Raw genomic sequence first — 15457 nt, forward strand, 5'->3', positions numbered from 1 at the left:
GCAGAGGCTACGCTGCGATCTTATTGGTCCGCACGGGGAAAAGGACCCGCCCACTCACCCTCCCGCTCTCCTCTTGCCTGAGCGCAAGTCACGTGGCCGTGGTGTCCGCTTCCAGACAGAGTTGACAACAGAACTGGGGGCTTCAACACGAATTTAAAACCGAATTTAATTGTGACTTGAATTTGTTTGGCTCTCCATAAACCCCGTTTTGAAACCTTTATTTCAAATCATAATTTTGTCCTGGAACTCTAAAGTTGGCTTTTTGCCTTAGTTTGAAACCCTATCGTTTTAAAATGCTTACTTGAAATGTTAACCCCATCTTGAAACCGTCATTTTGAAACCCTAACCCTTGTTTTAAACCCTTTAAAGTCCCAATTTGAAAGCCTAATTCGAAACCCTAATCCTGGCTTCACAAATGGTGGTTTGAAACCGTGAAACTCACGTGAGCATCGGGATTTAGGGTTTCTTTGTTCTTTATTTGGTCACAAATAGTGTTTTCTGTATACAGCAAAAGGTTGAATGTTAAAATGACTGAATTTTAAACCCAAGTCATGACTTGAAACCTTACATTATAACTAAAACCATGACTTCAATCCCAAATTTGAAACCCCGACGCAAACTCGAAACCCTCATTTGCAACCCTAACCTTAGCTTCATATCCTCATTTGAAACTCTCGCATTGGTTTTAAACCCTAGCACTAACTTGAAACCCCAATTTGACGCCTTACCCCACTTGTTGGCCACTTTTCAAGTTGCTTACTCGGATGCAACCAAACAAAACTTGCCACTACTTTGTTGCACTAAGTTTGAGTACAGGCTGGCTGTTCTATTGTAACGTATTTATTTGAATTGCTGCCCTGTAGCAGAGACAAGAAGAGGGATGGCTAAGTGTAATTGCTGGTGTTTGTCCATCGCAAGAAAGCGGAAGAGGACATCCATCCTCCCCTCCTTCCGTATCCTGCCTCCTCCATTACTCACGCGCCTCTCTATACCGTCCTCTTCTTCCTCACTCACTAATGAGAGCCGCTGGGCTTTGGCGGCCGCTCACAGCAAACACAAACACGCACACGCACGTATTCCAGCACAGAAATTCGTAGCAACAAACAGCATGAAGTCAGTGGTGCATAGACATCGTTGTTGGAGCCTGATGCTGTAATTAGTGCGCGGACGGAGGTAATGAATGACATGTTATGTGATCAGTTGTGTCTTAATGACAATTAAGGACAACAATAGCAGGGAATTTAGAAGCCATTAATTGGCCAGGCTCCAGTGACTCCGTTCTCTTGTGCTCTTCTTCGTGTCTGCAACACAAAAATACCAAGCAATCAAACATTACGATCATGACGACCAGGACCATGACTGTCTACACGAGAATGTGTCACTGTGGGGCCATTAGTAACATGACTATGCCAATCATTTGATCTTAACTATCATCACCATGACGACCATTATTACCATGACTACTGTATATCCTTCATTACTACAATTACTTGTAGTAGTGGCACGATCACTCTTTGACCAATACAACCAGGACTGTTTGTTTCTACGATTTTTGTCAAGTGTTACCCTAACTGTCTATTACTAGTCCATTAGTGAAACCACAATTTTGTCCATTACTATCGTGATTACATCCAATAATACTACCAATGGTGTCCAGACTAGTATCATTCTTAACTGTGGTTTGCTGCCATTACTATGTACAGTAAACCGATTTGACTACTGTATTACTAGTACTACCGTGACTATGTTCATCACTATCGCTACTGCCCTTTGCTATGTCCTTACTAGTATAGATTTAGTATGAGTGTGTGTGTGTGTGTGGCGTATTCAAGTTAACAGTGCCCTCTGCTGGCGCATGACACAACAAAAGCAACACTCCCTGTGGAGCACATCTAAACATTTATTGCCTGAACCAAGCAAATAAGTTACATATTCACACTAAAGATTTTTTTGGACAGAAGACAAAATAAAATGGGGTGCTCAGGTCACATGTCATCATTAAAGAAACCAATTAATCCACGTACTGTAAGTTAGCCATTTTAGGAAATTCATGGAAACGAGAGTCCTTACGTGACAAAGGATTTCAATTTTGTTTTGATAAGTTTTGCATACAGGAATGTTCAGTGATGACAACTTAAGTGTGTCAGACGCGAGCACATGAGGGTTAGCCGAGGAGCTCCGGCTTCAGGCCGAGCCTCTGCAGCACGTCCTCGGGCATGCACAGCACGGGATTCACCGCCTTGATCTTCTCGTCCCCCAGCAGGGAGAGGCCGGCGATACCGAACAGAGTGTGAAACGGGTCCACCTGCGCAGAGGAACGACTTGGTCATGACGACGCATAGGAAGGGAGGATTGAGATTTTTCCGTTGGCTCACCATATCTCCCGGCCGGTCGGCGAAGCCTCCCGTCTCCTCGTCCTGGCAGGCCAAGATGAAGGAGCGCAGTTTGTCCTTGTCGATCCAGTGGATCTTTCCGATGATCCGAAGGGACGCCAGAACCCACCAGGAGTAGCACACATCCGGAAGCTGAAACAGGCCCAGATAGTGAAACTTCCCACAATGCTTTGCTGCATTCCACAACATGTCTTTTATTGCCCCAAAAAAAAGTAAAAAGGGAAGCACATATGTTTTTAGTTTCAAATCAGTTTAAGATTTTTTTTTTTTTAATATTACTTTTTAATTGCAATGATAAACCATTATTACATTACTAAGTTACTTTAAATTATCTTTATATTAAAAATAAAATATTTTTAGAAAGAGTAACTATATATATATATATTTTTTTTTTAATTGATATTTTAAAATTTCATCTAAAAATACAGTTGAATTTCACAATAATTCATTACTAATGTTATTCTAAGGTCTGTTTTAATTTATCTTGTCTCAAATGAATCAGAAGGGTTAATTTTCTTAATTCATTAAAGATACAGTAAATATACCGTTTTTAAAACTCGTTTGAAGACACATTTCTATTCTTTGGCTTTTGACCTGACGTGAAGACTGACACTTTTCTGCTGTTTTCCGGTGTCTGTGTTGTTGTATTATTGCTACTTTGTTAATGTAAAGTGATTTGTTACAGCTGTAGCTGTTATGAAATGAGCTATATAAATAAAGTTGTATTGTAAATTAGAACATTTCATTAAAGTTACTTTAATTTTTTTTACTTTTTATTATATTACTATAAACATTTTACTATTTTGGATTACATTGACAAATACAAATCAACCGCTTTTCAGAAAGTTACTCTAATAATTCTTTTTTTTTTTTTTTTACTATTTTCCAAACATTTTTACATTTTTCAAGTTAATTTTTTTTTAAATAATATTATCACTAAAATACATTAAATGTTTCTTACATTATTTTAAATCGTTTTCAAACGTTTCATGTGTTAAATTTAAATTGTGAATTAAAAAAATGTACACCACCATAATTTTGGGGGGTTGGACTTTCCGAACATTGAGCATCCACCGTTATGTTTCTTATGACTGAGAACAGTTTCTAATATTTTAACTCCTCCATATAGCTAAACTAAAATTTGCAAAATATCAGCAACGAGTCACGAGCGCGTGCATGTGTAGCAAATCAAGAGTCTGTTGGCGGACATTTCAAAACGAGATCATGAAAGCTGATGATGAGGCAAGAGTGAGGCGTTGAGGGAACGGCGGGCACCTTCTCGGGGCGCCCGTTGAGGCCGCCTGACGGCAGCTGCCTCTCGCAGAGCCACCAGCCCAGCAGGTCGGCGTTGAGCTGGTGCAGCTGGCCCGTCAGTGACAGGAACCCCGTACAGCAGTAAATCTGGCAAAACGGGACGCTCCGGTTACAAATGTTGGCAAACAACAGCTGAAAGAGGATTGCCTAGTGCTTGAACTGAAAACAACGACGACGAGGCGCTTACCTGACCGGCGTGAGACTCGGACCCGGGCCTGCAGCCGAAGCCGCCGTCAAAGTTCATACAGGACAAGACGAACGCCACCGCTTTGTCCACGTCAATGGCGTCCATCTTGCCCTTTTGGGAGGAGAGAGACGGCGGCCATTTTATGGATGAAGACTTGCGCTGGCTAAACAAGTGTGGGAATGGAAATACGCACCAGTAATGAAAGGGTGGCCACTGCGCAGAAGGAAAATCTTGTGTCTATTTCTCCTGAGGAGGCAAAAGAAATGAAAATGTCAGACGTCAGCCGAGACGAGAACAAGCTCCAGCGAAAGGTCATGACATCGACTCAACTTCAGTGTTACATATTTTGATCCCACATGCGCATTTGAGTGTGCCACACTCAAAACTCAACAAGTTTGAACCTCTAAACCTGTTGTGAAACCCTGACTTCAAACCCTAACCTTTTCTTGAAAGCCCAATTTGAACCCCTCATTTGAAAACCTAAACTTGGCTTGAAACCCTAATTTGAAACCTGAATTCTCTCTTGAAATCTTAACCTTTTCTTGAAACCCTAACACTGTGAAACCCTAATCCTGATTTGCAATCCATATTTGAAACTCTAACCGTTTCTTGAAACCCTAACCTTGTCTTGAAAGCCTAATTCGAACCCTTTATTATGTCAAGAACCTCAATCTGAAAATAAAGATTGTCTTTAAACCCTAACATTGTGTCTTGAAACCCTTATCCTGATTTGCAACCTACATTTGAAGCCTTAATCCTGTCTTGAAACCCCATCCTTTTCTTGAAACCCTAATTTAAAAACATAACACTGTCCGGAAACCCTGTCCTCATCTTGAACCCCTCACTCAAAACCCTAACCCTGCCCTGAAACCCTCATTTAAAACTATAACTCCGTCCTGAAACCCCGACCTTTTCTTCAAACCCGAATTTGAAAGTAATTTAAAACTCCAACCCTGTATTGAATCTCTAACCCAGACTTGCAACCCCTAACCTTGTCTAGAAATGTTTTTTCTACTTTGACACCCCAATCTTGTCATGAAACCATATTATGAAAAAATAAACACGGCTGCAAACCCTAATTTAAAACCCAACTGTGTTTTGAATGCACATTTCAAACTATAATCCTGTCTTGAACCGCTACCTTGAAATCCTAATGGTGCTAATCATATCGTTCCAATGTTCAAGTGAGTGGTGCCGATTAGTTTGACGTGTGCTGATGTTGTTTATATTATTTCGGCACTGTACCCCATTTATCTCCTGCGAATGATCCATCGGCCTGCTGCAGCCCTTTGACGTACTCCACAATTTTGTCCACATCCAGTGCGTCCACGCTGTCATACAAGCACAGAATCTGCCGAGGAGGAGGACAAAATAAAGTGTTGAGGACCATGTGCCAGTGGGAACCAAGAGCGCGAACGCGTGCTTGTGTGGCACCACCTGCACGGCGCTGAGCGTGTAGAGCAGGTGTGGGTCGTGGCCGATGCTGGCGCCAACGCCGCCGCAGTCATGCTGACACGCCGTGATGAAGTCCACGATCTCCTGGCGGTTCATGCGGGGCAGCTGGGACATCAGGTCCATCACCGTCAGACCCCAGTAGATTCCGCTCATGCGCAGGTACTCGGACAGCGTGTACTCCTGTGCGCGCGCACATGCACACAACGGCTCCTCAAATAGAAGCCTCGACTCTTAAGGATCGCCCGTTGTCAATCACTCATTTAAGACAAATAATGTCAATGTAAGTCCTGGTATATCAGACAGGCAGCACAACTCCTCTTTGCAAAATGTCCTCCAAGGAACAGGAAGATGTTATGGTAGGCACTGTTTATTTAAAAAATGCAAAACTGAATTATAGATAGAAAAGTATTTGATAAATAACGGGCAATAGACTGTAACCTAACATGTACGTATGCACTCTCGTGTCTAGGAACACCAACAAAATGGAAAAATGTTCCAATACAGAAAGCCTAATTTGAAACCATAAACCTAACCAGAAGCCATAAATTGACACCCCAACCCTGTCTTGAAATCCTAATTTGAAACTAGGGGTTCAAAGCAACATGGTGCTCAGGGTACTTCCGCAACGTCTCAAAACTGCATACACCGCACCGTTTGGCACACTGAACATTTTTCTACGATTATAATGTTTTTAAGATCGTGAGAAGCCAAAATTGATTCGATTAATTGTCCAGCTCTACTGGAAACCATAATCCTGGTTTGAAACCCTAATCTGAAAACTCCAATCCTGATTGGAAACCCTGGTTTTAAACCAAAACAAAATTTAAACCACAAGCTCATTATTGAAATTCCATACATGGCGTTCAACCCTAATTGTGTTTTGAAACACAGGTCTAATATAAACTGCTAACCCTGGATTGAAACCCCAATTTAAAACCCTAAACCTTGACTGAAACTTCAAGAATGACAACTAATTGGAAGCAATTACCATGTGTTGAAATACTAATTCGAATCCCTAACCGTGGCTCAAGACCCTAATTTCATTGAACAGGTTGGTTTGAAACAATATATATGTTTTGTGACCCACCTATTATGACATAAATAGCATATAACACTCACATAGTCATCCTTTTTGGAGCCATAAGCAGCGATGTAGTCTGCATGTTTGTCCAGCAGGAGAGTGTGAGGGGCGTCCGGGCTAATGAAGACGTCTTTCACTGGAGTAGCCTGACAGTAAAAAAAAAAAAAAAAAAGTCTTAACAAGTTGTGTACCGCAGATGTATGAACATCTCTAGCTCGAGATGTCAATGTAAAAGTGCTACATGCTAACCCAAATGCTAACCATTTTTAGCTGCCGTGTCAATCTCTCGACGAGGACCGAGTTGTACTCAACGGAGCAATACCGACACGTTCATTCACTTTAGGTGCATGTTATCATTAAAACTTTACAGGCAGATAGACAAATACATGCTGTTTACCATGCCGAAATTTGACGCATGATCATACTTCAGAGTCCTGCTCTTCTTCGGTGGTTGTCAACAACAGTGACAGACGGAAAGGCAGCAAACGTTTTGCTGCCGCCAACAGCCTGGAGGGCGAAGTGCAATTGTAATACAGTACAATATAGTACCTGTAATTGTATTTGACGCTAAGATACCACACAAAGAATGATCGACTGTACTTCCCACACTCACCCTGGCTTGAAAACCCAATGCTGACTTGAAACCCTAACCCTGTATCAGTTGGTGGCCGTGGTGGTAAAATATATTGATGAATATTTTCTCAGTCCCCCTATGTATCGGTCAAGCATCCCTTTAGAGAAAATATCCTGGAGCCATCCCTGCGTATAATTATTGCATTTTTGTTTTTTTTGAGTTTACACTGTATCTTCTTTTGAATTTAATATTAATTTATTTTATTTGGCTTTGACATACTTTGTAGCCTACCTGGCGAGTTTTGTGAATTTATTGTTGTATAAAATTATTTATTTATCGTATTTGTTTACTGTTCAAATTGTTTACATGTTCTGTGTTTCGTTTAAATAAAGTTTATACAGAAGTTCAAGGCAAAATGGCCGCCCCCTGAGATGGATCAAAACAGGTATATTTTTCTGGTTGATTCATGTTCCGCAAATACAGTGTTAAGACTACAGTAGTTGGGGAAGAACACAATTTGTTGCTAAGTGTAAAGAACATAACTTGCCAAGACTCTTTGCACACTTCTGCACAGTAGGCGGCGGTATTCTCCAAAGAGATGTAATCAGCGAGTATAAGAAGAAGCACACCAGGCTGCTGAAGATGTCAATGTAATCATGAGAAAGAGCGTCCCACGTGTCTTCTTCTGTGTCCTCCTTCAAGCCAAATAATGATAATAGCGGAAGTGACGTAAAGGCTGCCTTGACCGCCGCCACTGCCGCAGATCCGCTTGGTCTTACTGGTAATCGTTGAAGTGTTACCGACGTGAAAATGTTGAAAGAGTTGGTGAGGGAGCGGCTTATTGAGGCCGCCGACGAAATTTTCGGACTGTTTGAAAGAACGATAGCGTCTTACGAGAAGCAGCTTTGCCAAGCGAGAGAGGAGACGGAACGACAAAGACAACAACTAGAGGCTGTTTGCAAGGCTCAAATTGTGCTCCGCGTCGAAGGTCTGTTCTCTAAAAAGTTGCTCTTAATTATTTGCTTCGTTATAAATGTGCCTATGACGTCTTTGGAGATGGAAGAACAAATGGTCAATGCGACTGTAGAGCATCCACATATGAGGAAGTTACAGTACTTTAATTCTTTTGTTGTACATCATATCACTACTTTTAATTGTCCAAAAGATAATGTAAGTAATGTGGGATAATTGGTAATCCATATAGTTATACATTTTTTTTCTAACGATGCCACATTTAATATGGATGGATCTAAACTTTGTGTTGATTGTGTCCCGCAGATGTCCAAGTGCTGATTGGTCGCCATGAACATTTTCCCCCTCAGCTGCAACAGAGTAGCTCCACCTTGGAGGAGCATCAACAGAGCCACCTTGTTAAAGAGGAAGATCCACAACCCCGTAAATACAACATTCTCCTTTTATGATGAAAAATAGTTTTACTCTACTACGACTATTTCTCCTTGTGTGTTGAAAAAAAAAAATGGTACTGTAGCAATGGTAGGATGCCACGCTCCCAGCATGCTAGTAGTTGCATAAATTAAAAGTTGCTCTTAATTACTTGCTTTTTGTCTTTAGAGATGGAAGAACAAATGGTCAATGCGACTGTCGAGCATCCACATATGAGGAAGTTACAGTATTTTAATTATTCTTTTGTTGTACATCATATCAGTGCTTTTAATTGGCCGAAAGAGAATGTCAGTAAGAAATGTGGGATAATTGGTAATCCATGTAGCGATAAAAAATTGTTCTAATGATACCGCATTTAATATGGATGGATGATCTAACCTTTGTGTTGCTTGTGCCCCGTAGAAGTCCAGGTGCTGACTGGTCATCATGAAGATATTCCCCTTCAGATGCAGCAGAGTAGCTCCAGCTTGGAGGAGCATCAACAGAACCCCCTTGTTAAAGAGGAAGATCCACAACCCCGTTATGTTCAGAAAGAAGGGAAGCATCCACAGTCCCACCACGTTAAGAAAGATGATGAGGCGGGTGATGTCAAAAACTTGCCACAGACTAGATTCCTTGCACAGAGTGAAGACAATGACGAACCTTCTCCTGGCTTGCCAAAGCTTCACCCTCACAGTGGAGACCACTCCGGAGGACCACCACCTGGTGACCTCTTCGGTCCAGTGCTAGACATCGATGAGACTAAAGAACTTTGTAGAAACAAAGTAAACTTGGCAGGTCACGGGAAGAGAACTTTGCAAAACCCAAAACGTTTCACCTGCTCAATTTGCGGAAAAACTTACTCTCTAAAGGCACGTTTTGCCGCACACAGGAGAACACACAAGGAAGAAAGACGCTTGAGGTGCTCAATGTGCGATAAAACATTCATTCAAAAGGGAAGCTTGGTGTCACACATGAGAAGGCACACAGGAGAAAAGCCCTTTAGTTGCTCAGTTTGCAGTAAAACATTCACTCGAAAAGACTGCATGGAAATTCACAAGAGAATACACACGGGAGAAAAACCTTTCACTTGCTCATTTTGTGGTAAGGCATTCACTAGTAAGCAAAACATGTTAAGGCACATGACAATGCACACAGGATGAAAAAAAAATACTTTAGTTGCGCAACTTGTGCAACAACTTGAAGTCCAACCTAGACGCTACACAAGTGAAAGCCCGTTTACCATTTATAGTTGCTCACTGCGTAGCGAAAGCTATCCTTGTAGGTGGGGTTTGAAAGTGCACGTTGACACAAAACACAAGAGTCTGATGTCTCAGCACCCAAAAAATCTCTCCGACCTCTACATGAACAAGGCTGTTATCATTCCTACTTGCAATGACTGCTCTCCATATGCCCTTGTGAAGAGCAGATGTCTGCAGAGCCTGAGCCACAAATGTATGCAAATCAATTTTCCTCATTGAAATGCTAATTATGTTCCAGTAAATAAGCACTGCATTGTTTAAAAACAAGGTAAAGAAATGAAAGGTTTCATGAAGTAATGCATGTACTGCAGTATGTGTGCCTTTAAAAGCACATAGCCGAGTGGGCAAAATCAGGGAATTAGTTTGTGTGGCAGTGTTGGGGTAATTACATTTAACTCCACCACCTCAAAATTTTTTCAGAAAGCTTTAATTAGAACAGGTGACAGATAGCAATGACAGACGCTGATATCGTTTGTAGCAAAACAATGACATGATTTTTCTCAGTATGGCATTTGTACATAGGACTAACATAACTGAACTCACAATCTGGTGTCATTTGTTTGAAGGGTTACAAAGAGATGGACCCTCCCCCAATCTGGACTCAACTCAGCAAGGCAGTCAGGTGACAGAGGCAAATTAAATGTAAAGAAAAATGAATTACTTGAGCAGCGTTTGTCTTTCACACATGTACACACACAAAAAAAGGTTTATTTCTTGGCCCTTGACAAGTGTTCGCGAGCAACAATGAGCCTCTGGATCTGAGCAGTCCCTTCGTAGATCTAAAAAAAATAAAATAAATTTAAAAATGCAGCAAATGTTACAACACATTAGGTGACCATCAAAGTACATACTTTGACAACAAAGCATTTGCACCTTGCTTGCCACCCTTGCAAAACATCGCATTGTGGCATGACCACAGCCGCACTCACCTGGTAGATCTTGGCGTCGCGCATCAGCTTCTCCACCGGGTATTCGCTGTTGAAGCCGTTGCCGCCAAACACCTGCACGGCGTCGGAGGCCACCTGGTTGGCGATGTCGCCGGCGAAGGCCTTGGCGATGGAGGCGTAATAGGTGTTGCGCCGACCGCGGTCCACCTCCCATGCGGCGCGCTGGTAGGCCATGCGCGCCAGCTCCACCTTCATCGCCATCTCGGCCAGCAGGAAGGAGACGGCCTGGTGCTGCCAGAGAAGATAAAGGTAAAATGGCGGGTCTTAAGGCAATTATGATGCACGCATGTGAGAAAGAGGCTTGGAGATCCCACAATTAAGTATATGCAATAAATAGATATTTGCATTCAAACCTCAGCGATCACTTTGCCAAATGTTTTCCTCTCCAAAGCGTAAGCGGTGGCTTCGTCGAGGGCCCTCTGAGCCAGCCCGGTGGCTCCAGCTGCCACCTGTGTAGCATGTTAGCAAATCTACTCAGCTCAACGTCGTGTACACAACAACACCATTTGGCTGTCACGCAACTTACGGGCGGCCGAGTCTTATCAAAGGCGCCCATGGCGATTTTGAACCCAGCACCCTCGGTGAGCAGGACGTTCTCCTTCGGAATCCTCACATCCTCAAAAGTGATGCCTCGTGTGTCTGAACATCTCTGGCCCATGTTCATTTCCTGCAGTGTCCAGCAGAGGGCGGCAACACAATTATAAATTGCATATTTTGTCAAATAGTGACCACCTCTTTAATGCAGTGTTTTACCATCTTTGAGCCAAGGCACATATCTTTCACAGCACACCATTGAATAACACGTGTCACAAAAATTATGTCTAATGAAATAATAGATAATTCTGCTGTATGAAGAGAAAATGTAGAGTGACAAGTCAAGTGTGATATTTTTAACCTTGGTGTATTTTGATGGAACAATTTTAGTGTGACCTGGGAACTTTCTGTGAAAGAAATAGCATAATACATCTCTTTTAAAGCATAAGTCAACCCAAACATATTTTTTTCAAGAATATGTTCCCAGCAGGCCCACTAGCTGACTTGCACTTGTTTTTAGCCATCCCTGGGGGTGGCCATTTTGTCTTCTGTCCACTGAAAATGACATCACAACTGCTCACAACGACCAATCACGGCTCTGCTTCACTTATATTCCACAAACGCAAAATTAATCAGAATGCCGTGTTTCAACTGGTGGGCCTGCTGGGAACATATTCTTGAAAAAAAAATACGTTTGGGTTGACTTCCGCTTTAAACCTCGTTTACATGACTTGAATTTTAGCCAAAGTTAAACACATGTAAACTGTTTAAATAGTATTCATTGTGGGGGGAGCACACAAATTAAGTTGAATAAATCTATTAGCAGAGTACATCCACCTTACTCCTATGGGCAGAGTCAAGACAGTTTTTGGTGCCTGTGCACCAAAATTTGAAAAGACCACCTAAACCTACTGCGGTACTAGGGAGTGGGATCGTAATGTTTTCTCTTAAACTGTGACAACCTGCTTTCCGCTCATTGTTCAAGACAGTACCTGCCACAGAAAGTGGACTCTCCAAGTAACTATGTAAACAAAACGCCCGCTTGATTCAGACAAAGGCTCATGGGGCTTAGCGATAAGGTGGGTGGAAGTAGGAAAAACAGGATAAAATGGTATGCTAACTTCTTACCTTTCTTCCTATTTGAATCCCGGGCGTGTCCGCATCCAGAATGAAGCCAGTGAAAGCCTTGTTGGTGGGACATTTAGGATCAGGGTTAGTGCGGGCCAGCAGGAAGTACCTGGGAACATAAGAATCAAGTCACAATGAAACAGAACAAATCAAAGATAATGTAGAGAAGAAGGATCAATGCTTCTTTGCTCAAGTGCGCACTACCAGTTGGCTTTGCCGCCGTTTGTGATCCACATCTTCTGGCCGTTGACCACGTACTCGTCGCCAGTCTTCACTGCCCGGGTCTTGATGCCCGCCACGTCCGAGCCTGCCCCCGGCTCAGTGACACAGTATGCCTGAAGGTCATCAACCCCCACCACCCAAAAAAAGTACCATTGTAAATTCGGACGTCAAGACTTCAGAGCAGTGATCATGTAAAAAAGTAAAAAAAAATAAATAAAGGGGTTTCAGTAGGAAATAAAAGTGTACGTACACACATGATAGGCTCCTCAGTCATCCTCCCCAGATATTTCTTCTTCTGTGCTTCATTACCAGCAATGATAACAGGCATTTGCTATAGGGCACGGAGAGACTTAATCACCCTCTTTAAAATTCAAACGACACATTTGAACGTGTTTGAAGTGTTTGCCGGGGGAATGAGCAGAAATGATTAGGAGCTCTTACTCCGAGAGAATTTGCCTCGATGGCGGTTTGGACTCCCGTGCAGCCGTAGGCCAGCTCTTCCGTGATGAGGCAGTTGTCGAAGATGGACAAGCCCATTCCACCTTAATGTTTATTTGAAACAATTAAATGACAATGAAGAAGAAAAAAAAATGCACCATGCAAACTTACCGTACTCCTCTCCGATGTGACCGTTCATCAGACCCAGCTCCCATGCTTTCTTGATGATAGGTACTGGGTACTGCAAAACAAAATAAACTCAAGTCAAATTATCAAATTCGTCGCACACACCGCATCATCCAGGAAGAGACTCACCTCCCCGGTTTTGTCGTACTGTGCCGCGTGCGGGACAATTTCCTCTCGTGCGAACTTGCGAGCCAGCTGTTGGAACTCTCGCTGTTGATCCGTGAACTCTGCGGGACAGACAGCAAAAGGACTGTTGAACGTGTAAAACCAGCACAGCCTCAACGAGCAACTTCTCCTTCCAATGGACGGACTATATTTTCTACCGCGCAAATTTCTCAGATTTTTTGGAGACAATTGTTTATGTAAATAAAAGCAAACACACTTCCATTGCCAGTCTTTGCATTTTAAAATATAAATGGATTGCCATGACATTGGGGCTTGACAGGAAACTCTTGATTCTGCTGAAAACGTATAAATATTAATTATACAACAGTCAGTTCCAACCATGCAATTTGATTATACAAGAGTCTTTTCATGAGTGATGATAACAAATAAAACAGCACCGGGACTTTTAACTTTACAGAATAACTCCACCTCACAGATGTTGCACCCCGTTAATTTGGCCAACAATCAATCAATTATTATGTAACAGTGCTGTGCATTGTTAAAATACACAGCGTCACAAAGACGGATGCATTACCAGGAATAATTCAATTTAAAGTATGAATGTGGTCAACAGATGCGGATGAAAATACAGAGAGAAGCCCAGAGATGTCACCGCAAAGCCTCCAGGTGTGATTAAATGACAGTAATTACACAAACAGGAGTTGACACTCAACCAACATTATAAAGTGGCTAACGAGTCCACAGTCATCGCTTCAGTTGCAGACTAATTTATGGAACTTTTGTCTTCCAAAACAAGCTTCATATGTTTCTTTGGTGTCAATGTTGACATTGATTGTATGGCTCATTAGCACGTGATGCTCATGTCAATGCTGTTTTATATGTTTATTTTTAAATATATTTATATTTCTCCATTTTCATGTTCCTCCATTACTTCAGGAGCAGAAGAGTAACAATTTGCAATAAAGCTAATCATGACTTGTGTATCGTTTTGTTTTGCAATGAACCCTCACCCGTTCATGGAGTTATCTACTCACGAAACTGTTCACAGAAAAACCTACCGTAATTGAAAGTGTTGCAACTATAACCCCATATTTTTTGTGTTCTTTCTCTAATGCCCTAAGAGCCACTCAAACAACATGCTCTTGAGGCAACGTAGTGGGGGACCACGAACACACAATGCTCATCTCAAATGTTTGCTCGCAAGTCAAAGTAAAAGTTAAGTCAAATAAAGGCTCGTACCTGGTAGAGAAAAGAGTCAGATCAGTTGTACCCCAAGGTACCAATTTCTTTAGGGTAAACACATTGTTATTAAAAAGGTACTTCAACATTTTAAGGACCCAATACTTCTAGATTTGCACTATTTGCATCACGGCCTCTGTATTTTTGTTTTATATTTTTTTTAAATTGACAATTTATTTTCCGTAAATCAGTTTCTTCAGGCTTGCTTGGCTACTCGATTTTCGAGTTGAGTTTTGCCAGCTATGGTTGGACAAATGTGTTTCTTAATTAACCAGTCAATCAATCCATCAATCAAATCTAATAACAAAGTCGACAAAAAGTCTTAAGTGAAGATCTTGAGACTACCTACCAAACGAGAAGCCGTTAGCCGCTGCGGTGTTCTCGCCGGAGATTTTGGCTTCAGCGGCGGTGGCACTGGAGCTCTGGAGTCGAACGACACCGCAGCGCACCCCGGCTCTGAGTATCTGGTAGTAGTGGTGTAGTAATTACAATTCAGTTCCATCATAAGCTATTAACATCATTACCCAATTTGACTGGGATATTTATTAATACACTCAAGACGAGCTTGAGCATTGCATACAGTTCAAATAAACGTTAAAAACAAGCTATATGTTAGCAAGAAACGTACGGTAGCTAGCATGTGTACATTGACGCGTCATTTCAAATTGAAAACAAGCACATGGTGGCTTGACTCACAATGTCGGTTATAATCTATATAAAAAGGCACCGTTTGAAAAAGGGATAAACACTCACCTTATTCAAGAGCATAGTTGCGACTAATCAACTCAGACGTGGTCACAACACTCAGACAGCTCGGCCCCACTTGAATGTCAGCCCGCTCGTCCAATCACGGCGGCGTGTTCAGTCACGTGACCCACGTTGGGCTTTCGAAGAGTGAACTTTGCCCGAGTGAGTTACCTAACCTTTTAACACCCTTCAAATGTCTTTTTGAACATTTTACTTGCAGCCGAACCATGCGGTTACATTA

General features: G+C 42.1%; 3 protein-coding genes across 6 annotated transcripts; 1 reads left to right on the forward strand and 2 right to left on the reverse strand.

The window, feature by feature from the left end:
* Positions 1–1880: 1880 nt before the first annotated feature.
* On the reverse strand, positions 1881–7707 carry rabggtb (Rab geranylgeranyltransferase subunit beta). 4 transcript variants are annotated; one of them, XM_086043126.1, is made up of 10 exons: positions 7552–7705; positions 6680–6937; positions 6469–6576; positions 5332–5529; positions 5140–5245; positions 4088–4140; positions 3895–4005; positions 3669–3794; positions 2376–2525; positions 1881–2305 (listed from the first exon to the last, which is right to left on the reverse strand). In XM_086043126.1, exons 2-10 carry the CDS (start codon positions 6692–6694, stop codon positions 2165–2167), a joined length of 1008 nt encoding a protein of 335 aa, XP_085899252.1. In that variant the 5' UTR covers positions 6695–6937; positions 7552–7705; the 3' UTR covers positions 1881–2164. The 4 variants fall into 4 exon arrangements, with proteins under 4 accessions (XP_085899252.1, XP_085899253.1, XP_085899254.1 ...); XM_086043127.1 differs by having other exon boundaries at positions 6828–6937; positions 7552–7703; XM_086043128.1 differs by having other exon boundaries at positions 6692–6937; positions 7552–7703.
* On the forward strand, positions 7513–10306 carry LOC147141217 (uncharacterized). The gene is made up of 3 exons (XM_086043125.1): positions 7513–7992; positions 8283–8399; positions 8811–10306. The coding sequence occupies exons 1-3, from the start codon at positions 7815–7817 to the stop codon at positions 9548–9550; spliced, it is 1035 nt and encodes a 344-aa protein (XP_085899251.1). The 5' UTR covers positions 7513–7814; the 3' UTR covers positions 9551–10306.
* acadm (acyl-CoA dehydrogenase medium chain) lies at positions 10059–15387 on the reverse strand. The gene is made up of 12 exons (XM_086043123.1): positions 15223–15387; positions 14819–14933; positions 13234–13331; positions 13090–13159; positions 12922–13022; positions 12731–12811; positions 12463–12593; positions 12259–12367; positions 11123–11263; positions 10950–11045; positions 10579–10827; positions 10059–10428 (listed from the first exon to the last, which is right to left on the reverse strand). Exons 1-12 carry the CDS (start codon positions 15235–15237, stop codon positions 10357–10359), a joined length of 1278 nt encoding a protein of 425 aa, XP_085899249.1. The 5' UTR covers positions 15238–15387; the 3' UTR covers positions 10059–10356.
* Positions 15388–15457: the final 70 nt, after the last annotated feature.

This window comes from Filicampus tigris, chromosome 10, assembly GCF_054856515.1.
Source record: "Filicampus tigris isolate MCC_2025a chromosome 10, RoL_Ftig_1.0, whole genome shotgun sequence".
NCBI classification, from domain to species: Eukaryota; Metazoa; Chordata; class Actinopteri; order Syngnathiformes; family Syngnathidae; genus Filicampus; species Filicampus tigris.

What these genes read in the sequence shown, in the direction of transcription:
- rabggtb (XM_086043126.1), bottom strand. An exon ending in ATTCGCAGGAGATAAATGGG is followed by an intron (nt 4,141 to 5,139) that starts GTACAGTGCCGA and finishes TTGCCTCCTCAG; the next exon opens with GAGAAATAGACACAAGATTT. An exon ending in TGGCCACCCTTTCATTACTG is followed by an intron (nt 4,006 to 4,087) that starts GTGCGTATTTCC and finishes TCCTCCCAAAAG; the next exon opens with GGCAAGATGGACGCCATTGA.
- LOC147141217 (XM_086043125.1), top strand. Translation starts at nt 7,815, where the DNA reads ATGTTGAAAGAGTTGGTGAGGGAGCGGCTTATTGAGGCCGCCGACGAA. An exon ending in AATTGTGCTCCGCGTCGAAG is followed by an intron (nt 7,993 to 8,282) that starts GTCTGTTCTCTA and finishes TGTGTCCCGCAG; the next exon opens with ATGTCCAAGTGCTGATTGGT. An exon ending in AGAGGAAGATCCACAACCCC is followed by an intron (nt 8,400 to 8,810) that starts GTAAATACAACA and finishes TGTGCCCCGTAG; the next exon opens with AAGTCCAGGTGCTGACTGGT.
- acadm (XM_086043123.1), bottom strand. An exon ending in GGCTAACGGCTTCTCGTTTG is followed by an intron (nt 13,332 to 14,818) that starts GTAGGTAGTCTC and finishes TCTGTCCCGCAG; the next exon opens with AGTTCACGGATCAACAGCGA. An exon ending in TTGGCAAAGTGATCGCTGAG is followed by an intron (nt 10,828 to 10,949) that starts GTTTGAATGCAA and finishes CTTCTCTGGCAG; the next exon opens with CACCAGGCCGTCTCCTTCCT.